Consider the following 10,778-nt stretch of genomic DNA (forward strand, 5'->3'; position numbering starts at 1 on the left):
TACTATGCCTATATCGTATCGTACTTCTAATGTTGAAGACCTACAGTATTTGGCAAAAGAACGCATGCTGGAAATAGGATAAAAAAAGCCATTGATGCCGTAAAAAATAACACTAGATTTGTCGATGTGTGAATCACATCGGCATAAACTTGAATCTATTTCTATAACTTAGTCTTAGATGAGTTGGTGCAGACTTCAAGCTTACTTGCAAACAGCGTTGTTGAGCGCAGGGAATTAGTTACAATTTATTAGCAATGTCCGCGCTAGAAATTGTTTTCTTTTTTTGGGTGGGGGGAGGGGGAGGAATTATATTCGCAGAGACTGCCCGTAAACATGTTGGAGCTACCGAACATATAGTTGACTAGCAGCCTAACAAACTATACTTCAATATTGCTGAACGTATTCAATTATAAACCAAAATGCTTGTTAAGAAACTTTTTTGACTGAATTATTTGGGTTTATGAGCAACATTTAGGCTACAACGGCCAAGTTTAAATGGTCTACCGTCTAACATAAAGTCTAACTACAGTATAATTAAAACTTCCAGAAATAAAATTAATTTTTACCAAAACGTTCTATTAACCTAATGACCTATTTTAAAAAATGGGTTTATGGCTATCAAACAAGACGCTTTATTGCCTAAGAGCTAGCTTAAAAAACAAATACTGTACAGTACTACAGTAACTTATATAAAAGAGGTTTAAACACAGTAGCCTAATTTTGCACAGAAGTAATGTAAATAGATAAGGAAAAGTTAGAATAAAGCAGAAAAGTTTGTTTTCTCGTTACTTTCTTGAACACATTCAAATTTTCTGCGTCTCTCTTATTCTACGGCGGATCGTTCAAGACCCTGGCAGCAGCTAAGTAAAATATTATGTCGTCGTATACGTCACGAACCGAGAAAATGGAACTTGCATTAGGTTCTTAGATTAGAATCGCTGAGATCTAGTTATTCATTAGTCGCGCAAATGGTATATTCCTTCAATTCTTCTAATATAAAATGGTTTATTCGATTTTTATACAGCCCTTGCGAATCTTTGTTACGAATAAATCGAATACCGGCGATTATGCAAACATGTGAGTTCAATTTTTCGGAGTAAATTGTGCATTTTGTTTAAAGAAATTAATTTTTTTTTCATGAAGTACTACGGCATGGACATTTAGTGATTGATTGCTTTAAGAAAGGAATCGAATTCAAGAAATCGAGTTATGCGATACTTCCAGCTCGAAAACAACTGTACTATACTATAGGACTACTTAACTTGTTAGCCTATAGCCTATTAGCTTTCAACTTACTGGAAAAATATTAACTAAGCTTAGGCTGAGACTAATTTTATAGATGGACAGCAAACTTATCAAAACACCACGTACACCGCAATTTAACGGTCAGATAAATAAACGTCCGCAGACTGTGCTTCTTCTAAAAGTTTTGCTGCTTTTATTCAAAGTTATCCAATATCCAGAAAAGTTGTTAAAAAGATGTTTGATTGACCATGCAGTTTGTTATCAACTCGATTAGTATTTATTATTTGTCATATCAAATTGCAATCTGCATTGCCGAGTGGTTATAGCAATTAAACTCGATAATTTATTTAGACATTTTAGGTTGGTTAAAAGCTAATCCCTACAAATGATAGAGAAATCGTTTGCAGTGTGAGTTAAAAGCATTATCATTGTAAATAAATAGAATATTTTTGTGTCTGGTCACTTAGAAATGAATTAGTCAACCGATCAAGTTACTAAATAGAAAAACCTAAATTTATTGAAATAAAATTCGATCACCAAAGAAATACTTGATTACAAATAGACCTAACGATTACGATTACCCGAAACTCTGATTTATTCCGAGATTTTCGCAACATTCTTTATCTTTATTTAACTTTTTTGTTGAACCGTTTTATAAACATTTGTTTTGCGGTACATATGGAATTTGCAACCATTTGTAACCAAAGTCCAGTTTTGATACCTAGTACCACCTTGTACCTTGCATCAGCACTAACCAGAATAGCATGCCTTGTAACTAGGAAGTAATGTTTACATTTTGATGCACGCTGTTTCGTCAATGCTGACTGGCGATGGTCATCAGGCAGACCGTAAGGAATTACAGTTGAAAGAACTCAAGGAAATTATACTTTTTGTCTTGTTTGTGCTGTGCGATAGGCTAGCTTATAGTGTTAGTATAAAACTTTTCAAAGGAAAACAAATTCTATTTTGAGAAAGTAAATTTATGCTGTAAATATCGGTTAAAATGATGAATGAAGTACGGTGGCCTACTTTTCATCTACCAATAGCAGTAGGCAATATCGTAATTGGTAGTGAATAGTTTTCTGAGGTAGACTTAGATTCCACTTTCCAGTGTGACTTGGCTTGTTTGAAACCTTAAACTAGATGATGTAAGGTATATAGCTGTACCTATAGGTAAATTGAAGATTTCCAGCTTTGTAAAGTACATGGTTTAAGCTTTAATTTTATTCAGAACTTTCCTTTGAATTTGCCTTGTCGCCGTTTTTAGTTTTTTACCTTTATTTTAAGTTTGTATTAATGCTTAGGATTCACACTTTCAGCATAAGCACTCTGTTTGATTGTGAAAATGGCTGGTACTACATATAGTTTGTTTTGTTTATTATTTGCTTTTAAACTATGTTGGGCGATGACTACAGATGGACCTAGCAGCTCTTACTATGGCGCTATTGTCTTCTTTAATTATTCAGGCTCACTTGGGGATGGAATGTTGGTATGTTAAGTTATTTCTACCTAACAAAACATCTATTGTTTGCTTTAATTGCATTACGTTTAAAATTTTGTTGCTTTTCTGTAGGGTTCCCAGTCAACAACTGATGAAATTGGAATATATGGCAGCCATTCTCCAAAGACCAGTGCGTCAGGGATGATTGTGCATTCACTAGATGAAGTAACTGGGATAAGGGATGGTTGTTCAAGCTTCATGTATCCTGAAATTAACTCATCAACTCCTTGGATTGCATTGATTTCTCGTGGAAATTGCACATTTTCGGAAAAGATAAACAATGTATGCTCTACACAGTATTGCGATTTCTTAAACTAGTAATCACTATGATCACAAATAACATATAATTGCCAAAATTGGTGTCACTGACATAACTACCCAGTGTAACTTAGTGCTAGGTTGTCAATGCAAATGCACTTAACACCAAAGAGTAGAGGGCTGGCACAAATATAGTTTACGGAAAGACCAACTAATAAGCATAATATCTTCTGATTAAAGTTTTTCTAAAAAATTGTTGAGTATCGAAAACCCGTGGTCCAATAATTATGCATCCCCTAGATCTGTCACTTGATGAATCCAGGTGTATGAATCCATTTTATGTGGAGACATTGATTGTTTCAGGCCTACAATCGAAATGCAACCGGTGTCATCGTCTACAGTGAGGAGAATGACAAGGGCCCCCCTGTAATGAGTCATAAAGGTGCATTACATAAAGCTTCAATATCATATTTTATAGAATAAATATGTGTTTTAAGCTAATTGACTCTCAGCTAAACGGACCCATTAAATTGCCAGTTAAGTTATCTAAAGTTAAAAATTAATAAATGGTATATAGAATTTAATAGTTCATACACTATGTTAAGTTGCTTTAACTTACCTGGAATTTCTAGTTAAATTGTTGGCGGCGAGTCGTATGGATCAGAAGGGTGAATCGCTTAGTATGTTTCTTTATGGATTAACTTATCAAAAAACACTTACCCAAAAATACCAAATTGGACTTCTATAAACTTTGCATATGGATTGAGCATGCCTGGAACTACCTCATATCGGAATACAGCTAAAATAATTACTTATCTCAAACTACTGTTACAGAGACTCAAAGTCAAAAGCAGAATTTTTGGCTATAAATTGCATATCTTAAATACTTTTCATTCCACGTTTTTGCTACATTCTTTATGTCCACCTGAAACTTTCTGAAATGCTTAGCTCTGCTAGAGTAAATCCCAGGCTAAAACATCAATGCCAATTGAGCTGCTCTCTTAATGGTGTAAAGAAATATTTTAAAGGCCTACGTAAGAGTACAACAAAATCATAGAAATCTTAGTTTTTAACCTATACGCCTGAAGTACCTAAAATAACATTTCTTTTGAAAAGACAATTTGTTTCCACTGCCTGTATTTGTTGTTTTACTTTTAACCCCTTGGCATTCTATCAGATTTATGTATTATTTTACATGCTGCATAATTTTTAATTCTTGGCATCTGGAAAAGACACAAAGTCTCTCACTGGAGCTCCAAAAATGTCTGGGAAATGAAATTGTTGCTATAAATGACCACAATTGCAAAACTTTTGTCCTAATTTTGGTATTTTGTCTGGACCTTTGACCTTGTAACAATCAACAGTTAACTGTCAAGCACATTTGGGTTAAAGAGCTTACACTTCATGTCTATTTTGTCACAGAATTTCAATCATGTAACTTGCTAAATTTGTGTATATATAAAGAAATATGAATCGGTATAAAAATTTTCAAAATGAAATTATGATTTTCATAAAGATTTAAACTTCTATATGTACTTACAGTTTATATTAAATGCATCTTGCATATCCTTTGTTTAACAATGGACATACTTATGTTTTTAAGATGCGCCAAAAATCGTTGCAATCAGCATTCACTACGACCTCGGCAGTGAAGTTGCTGCTCTCGTAAATGATGGAAATGTAGTTAGTGCAAGTATTTTGCCTGGAGAGGAACATATTAACTCAAGGTACAATACTTATTTTATTACTGAAGGCAACAGCAAATAGCAATCCTTGTTTTTCTGTCAACGCAATTAGCCTTTTCAATTGATGAATATGTTTATAGATGTGTAAACGTGCATTGCATTGCTGAATATGTATGGGTTCTATATATAACCCCACTTCCCATGTCCTTTCCCCAATATACTGCACATAACACTTCTGCTTTTGAAGTGGAAAGTTATGCAAATAGACATATGTTTGCTGTAATTGCACTCCGCCAATGTAAGAATTACGCTACGTATATGGTGGTTACCTTTTAAATTGTTTTTCAGTGGCAGCTTTCAGCTTGAAAAAACTTCGATCATATTTGTCTCTGTTTCTTTCATGATCTTAATGTTGGTGTCGTTGGCGTGGCTCGTCTTCTATTACATTCAAAGGTTTCGAATGATTCAAACACACAATAGAAGCCAGGTACGTGTATAGGCTGGCTAAGTTTTTACTTGTACTGATTTCTGGTGTCTCTTTAAGTTGTATTCACGCTGACAAAAAATTGGAATTTCTTTTTATCGGCAAGCAATGCTCAATTGTGTAACCACACACTACCAAGGTCAAACAATTGTCAACCTGTACAATACCCAAGCACTAGTGCGGTGTATTGATTTTAAGATTGTGGTAATTTACCTTTCTTAACGGTGGCGTTATAACGTGTGTGTGTTTTACTGAGGAATCAAATTCAAAGATATCAGTTAAGTTTCATTATTGTCCTAACATATGTGCTGGTTTGGCCTGACAAAGTCTCTCGGTATGTATGAGATGTGCATTCTGCTGATCAAGTACACTTGGTATTGTTTTATTGAATTTCTCTTAACAGGACAGCTGTAAAAAGTCAATAAGTTTCGTCCACTTAATGGTAGCAAATTATTACTTTCTGTAGCTTGCAGAGTTTGTTGTAAATTTATTGTTACATTTATCCAATCTTGTATCCACACACTGTCTCGATAAGAATGAGTATCATTTAGTTTCCTGAATTTAGAATTTTTATTGGAAACATTAATAGCCTTTATTGTGGCGTAGACTTCAACATACCAGCTTAGGCTATGTGGCCATCTTTTTTTTATTTTACTTGAACAACTGTTCGTAATGTTCATTTGAACAAATGCTCATGGTGTTTATCAATACTGAGCAAAGACTCTAGAAAGCAGTCTATTGTTGTCATAACTTCATCAAACATTTACCATACTATATTTACTATCATACTTGTTTGCATAGCACCATTATTAAAAAATTGGTCTTAGCGAGCAAACTCTTGTTTTATTCATCGGTTAAAATGAAAGAAATTGCCACAATATTTGCCATCCCAGCAAATGTTTTTAGAAAATATTTTGGATATGTTCGATGGTTTGTTTTTTACTTACGCCCTGTCATATACGATAAATTTCATTTGTGGTTTGTGTTATAAAATAGTGAATATTACTTGTGGTCCATAACACAACATAGGCCGTAAATTAATGGAAACGTGGATGCAACTATTTAATTTGAGTTGCATAACTTTGCAACATACAAATTAAAGATGAAAATTGTAGCTTGTCTGTGTTTAAGGTTACACATTCCACCAGTCTACCAGGAATTTTCTTCTTTGTTAATATGGCCAGAACATAACTCTAGGATGGCAATAGAGCATTTCTGTAGTTAGAAGGGTAATCTATTTTCCTAAGTCATATTATTATTTCAAATCACAAAGAAGAGCTTACCTGAAATTTAATTACATAGTAATCTATTGATTGTTTTCTCGCCTAGCCATACGAAGTGTGCTAGCTATTCATTTTTAAAGGCAGTTTTATTTTGTATGTCGAAATTCCTATGCGTTGTCTTCATGCATATGAGTCGGTACACTCTGTGTTGTTGATCGAATCTTTCAAATATGGCGTCAAGGGTAATTTGTAAATCGTCCTAGCATGACTCTGAAGTTACTGCAATGTTTAGTTTGCTTTGGTACAAGTTGAAAACAACTGCTTTACTCGGTTTACTGTATCCAGCGGGACTTGAAAGTACCAGTCTTTATAAAGACATGTTATCTTGTACACGTTTACGTATCCATGAGGTTAATCGTTAATCCATATATTTATTTTTCAGCGACTTCGAGCCAGCCTGGCCCAGAAAGCGCTGGCCAAGATACCTGTTTTAACGGTAAAACGCGGAGACAGCGTTATATCGTCTGAGACGATTTGTGCAGTTTGTCTTGAGTCTTATAAGATAGGAGACACTATTCGTGAATTACCATGCAAGTAAGTGTTTAAAGTTACTGATTCGTACTCTGACGTTTTTGGCACGAATTTTTGACCCCACAGCATGTTTTTCTTACATGTTTCTGTAATTAGCAAGTGATTCGTGACATGTAGCACATGTATTTTACAAGGCACGGAGTTCCCTTTTTGAAAATATTTATTTTTATACATTCCATTAAATACTTTTCATAAGAACTACTCAATTTGACATAATGAAAGTCCAGCCTTGCCGTGTAGATCATAACAGATAGAGATTTGCGGAAATTTTTTCTAGCGTTATTATTTCTTCATCGTCCAGATGTCCACAGCGGTTTTATTTGATTAATTATCGCAGTAGTCTCCAGTTAACGCCGATAATCTTAATAATTAATGTTATATCCGCTTCGTTAAAAAGCTAAACGTTATTTCGACTTGTACAAAAATGGCCTTTGAAAAATAACAAGTAAATCGACCACATATCTTCAATCAACGTGGTAGTTTTTAAACAAGTTTTAAAAATAGTGTACCTTTGTCGTGTTTACCATTAAGTAACACTCACATATCTTAATCATCGTGGTGAGTTGAACATGTTACTAACTATAATACTATATGCTCTGTGCGTGTCCATGTCGTTTCACGTAAGCTTGTGTTAGTTGGGATACAATAGCCAAATAATATGACGTAATTTTACATTGTGTCACAGGAAAGCTGTTTGGATTGTTGAACTGAGAACTTGCCGTAGTTAATAAGTTACTTCTATTCACACACGTGCTTTATCTTTTTACACTTCCTCTTTGAGCTATCCATTCAATTTTGGCAAGTTTGTAAGATGAACTCAATTTTTGTAAGAAACCTTTCACAAGATACTGCACGATCCCTTGCCTAAAAGCCAATAAACAATTTAATATCGGACCAACACAAAGTTAAGAAACTTTTTTCGCTTGTACTTGCACCACCGCTTGTCTGTTGTGCTGGCTTTAAATGCATGTTTTTATGAAGCTGTATGATTTTGTTCTAAATTTGACAGCAAACTCCAAGCCTTCTGCTTTGTTTGTACTGAAAACGGGAATTCGGTCTTTCCTTAGTAAATTTTAGTAAGCAAGTTCATGTCTTGAAATTAAGGAACTCCGCAAGAAACTTTTTTACAACATATTTTGTTCTGATACTTGAAAAGTTAAAGGACAAGTTACCAAAAACGTCAACCCAAAAGTTTCCTTTAAAAAACCGATTGTATACTTAGCCTTGAAATATCACGGTTACAGACAATTTCTGATTTAATCGTTTAACCAGTTGTTTTGTTCTTCTTTTTAGACACATCTTCCATAAGAAATGCATCGACCCGTGGTTACAGTCAAAGAGAACCTGCCCGATGTGCAAAGTCAACGTACTAAAAGCACTTGGCCTGGTGAGGGTTGTAACAGTCTATGGCGCACAATGAAGTTACATAACTTATTCATATCACGCCCTGTAGCGCGTAATACAACGATGCTTCCTGTTCGTATGGAGCTTTCAGTGTGCGATGCCTACAATAACTGCGGAATGACCTCTTAGGCATGTCCTTCCAACCACATTAATAGTTGACCCATTAATAATTAATTGATGGACACCCAAGCGGACTGCTGTGTTTTTCTTGTGTTGGCTTCAATCCATGGCCGAAAGCTATGCATACAGTCGTTGAAGCGAGTTTAGAAAACGGTAGCTTCATTCCTTTATAGATAATAACCGTTGTAAAATCCCGGAATCTGCACAACTTACGTCACGCGGCCTAAGTTTTCTCGGATATATTCTTATAATTCAGTTCACGTTTACAGCCTGGGGCTGCTTCATGGATGATCAAGCATACAAGCACGTTGCATAAATACACAACCTCTGAGATAACTATCGTTTTGAGAAACATTGTAGCCCAGTCTACACAGCCCATTAATTCGGCCCAGATACGCGCATTGCTGTTTAGTCAACCAGTACAACAAGTCAGGATGTAGTTATGTCATTAGCTCATGCTAATGGCAGTTGAGTCGATGTTATTGAAATCTAACGTTTACTTCTAATCGTGGTTAAAGGTAAGGTTTATTTAAGAAGCTACAAGCTAAACAACCGCTTCGTTTGTGCGTTGTCATTGTAGACCCGAGGCTATACATTTTATACGTCATTATAAATCAAACAAGTTATTTTCAAAAGCTTTAAAAATTTCTTCGATGGTCGCAAAGTCAGGTTTTGGTTCCATTTTTTCACAGTGACGTAAACTTTTCCGAAAGCGCCATTTCCCTAGACCTAGAGCGTTTGTATGTTCTTGTACGACGCTTTTCGAAAATTCCTGTGAACTTCGTTCAATTTAAACATTTATTCAATCTTAAATTTGCTTTCCTTGTTCAGGAGGAGCATGATAATCCTGCGCTGGATGTGGAGCGTCATAGTGAAACGGAGGAGACATCAGATGCTCCCGTCGATCAACAAGTGAGTGCTTGTGTATGATCGAACGCAATCACACCTTGTCCGTAGTTTATCTTTTGTCTTGAACACGCTCGCTTCCGATGTCCCATTACACCATATTTATTTTATTTCATATGTTTAAGACTTATGCACATTGTTGTCAGTTGTTCTTGTCGAATTATGTAGAGTTTTATTTATTCTGCGCATAAAGGAATAGTTGTCAGTGCTAAGGAAGGCTTTTTGTATTGCACGATGTGTACAGTTGATGCTTCAGAAGCAAACGAGTTGCGTTCTATTGATTGAACAATACCTAGAAATTTTATAGCGGGGCCTTCGAGTGGTTGGCTGTGAACGTGGAGAGAACAAAGAAAACTTTCGCTTGACGCTGTTGTCTGGCACTATTGTTCAGAGCTGTGTGAACTGTTATGCTAAATTTGACTTTTCCAGCATAAACACTGCTTTGTTTATAAGAATGTGCGTGTGTCAGCCTGGTTGGGTTCGTTAGGGTTTGCGTGTATCAATATTAAATGTAATCAGTATTAAAAGATGGAGGCCTGTTTGCATGATCCCGACATCATCTGATGCTTGTATCTCCAGGAACAGGACGTGGCTGAATCGTCTCTCAACATCATCGCCAACAGCAACGAGTCTCCTCCAGAAAGCGATGACCAGCCTCACTTTTCGGGCTCCGGTGATGCGTTGAATGGTTCATCAAAGGTTGACCTGTCCGTATAAATTCTTTCCCACTTGCACTTACTCAGCACTTGTTCCAAATTCCTTCACTGTTGTGTGTTCAAATACTGTAGTTACCCGTCAGAACTTTTGCCATTATGAAGACCACGCCACTAAGTTCGTACTGTTGTTGCGATTTTCGTTGTGTAAGGTGTTCCGTGGCGATCGTCTTTGAGTGTTATTGTTCGTTCGAAATTGCCGCTTACAAAAGCAAAACGTTGAAACGTGAACGATTCCGTGAAAACGTGTGAGTGTAAGCTGCATAAAATGTGCGTCTCCTTGAAGTTCATTTATGTACAACATTTCGGTTGATTAATTAATTATATATTGAGCTTTTTTTCTTTGGTATCTGTATGACGTCATATCCAGTTACATATTCGGTACCTCGTCGAAATTTGTTCTTTGCGCACTTGTTAAATTTTTACAATGAATACATCTTATGCGGAACGAAGCTTTGTAAAAAGTTGATCATTCGTGATTTATACGTCAAATTAAAGTTTTCTATGTTAAGTCTGCGCTTCATTGTCCAAAATTCTCTGTGCATCGCTTGTTTGGATTATTGTGAATAAACCCCATGCTGACAACATTACGCCAGGCCTACCCGCGTTCTTTGTGTTACCGAAGCTGACATTCAGTTAAACATATGA

At 35.7% G+C, this 10,778-nt stretch overlaps 1 protein-coding gene across 1 annotated transcript; it reads left to right on the top strand.

The window, feature by feature from the left end:
* The first annotated feature begins 2,530 nt into the window (after positions 1 to 2,530).
* On the top strand, positions 2,531 to 10,720 carry LOC143445430 (RING finger protein 150-like). Its single transcript, XM_076944534.1, has 9 exons — positions 2,531 to 2,734; positions 2,819 to 3,028; positions 3,368 to 3,446; positions 4,608 to 4,731; positions 5,038 to 5,176; positions 6,839 to 6,990; positions 8,281 to 8,374; positions 9,343 to 9,423; positions 9,997 to 10,720. The coding sequence occupies exons 1-9, from the start codon at positions 2,591 to 2,593 to the stop codon at positions 10,132 to 10,134; spliced, it is 1,161 nt and encodes a 386-aa protein (XP_076800649.1). The 5' UTR covers positions 2,531 to 2,590; the 3' UTR covers positions 10,135 to 10,720.
* Positions 10,721 to 10,778: the final 58 nt, after the last annotated feature.

The sequence above is a fragment of the Clavelina lepadiformis genome, chromosome 1 (assembly GCF_947623445.1).
Source record: "Clavelina lepadiformis chromosome 1, kaClaLepa1.1, whole genome shotgun sequence".
Classification (NCBI taxonomy): Eukaryota; Metazoa; Chordata; class Ascidiacea; order Aplousobranchia; family Clavelinidae; genus Clavelina; species Clavelina lepadiformis.

What these genes read in the sequence shown, in the direction of transcription:
- LOC143445430 (XM_076944534.1), top strand. Translation starts at nt 2,591, where the DNA reads ATGGCTGGTACTACATATAGTTTGTTTTGTTTATTATTTGCTTTTAAA. An exon ending in TTTCGGAAAAGATAAACAAT is followed by an intron (nt 3,029 to 3,367) that starts GTATGCTCTACA and finishes TGATTGTTTCAG; the next exon opens with GCCTACAATCGAAATGCAAC. An exon ending in AAACACACAATAGAAGCCAG is followed by an intron (nt 5,177 to 6,838) that starts GTACGTGTATAG and finishes TTTATTTTTCAG; the next exon opens with CGACTTCGAGCCAGCCTGGC.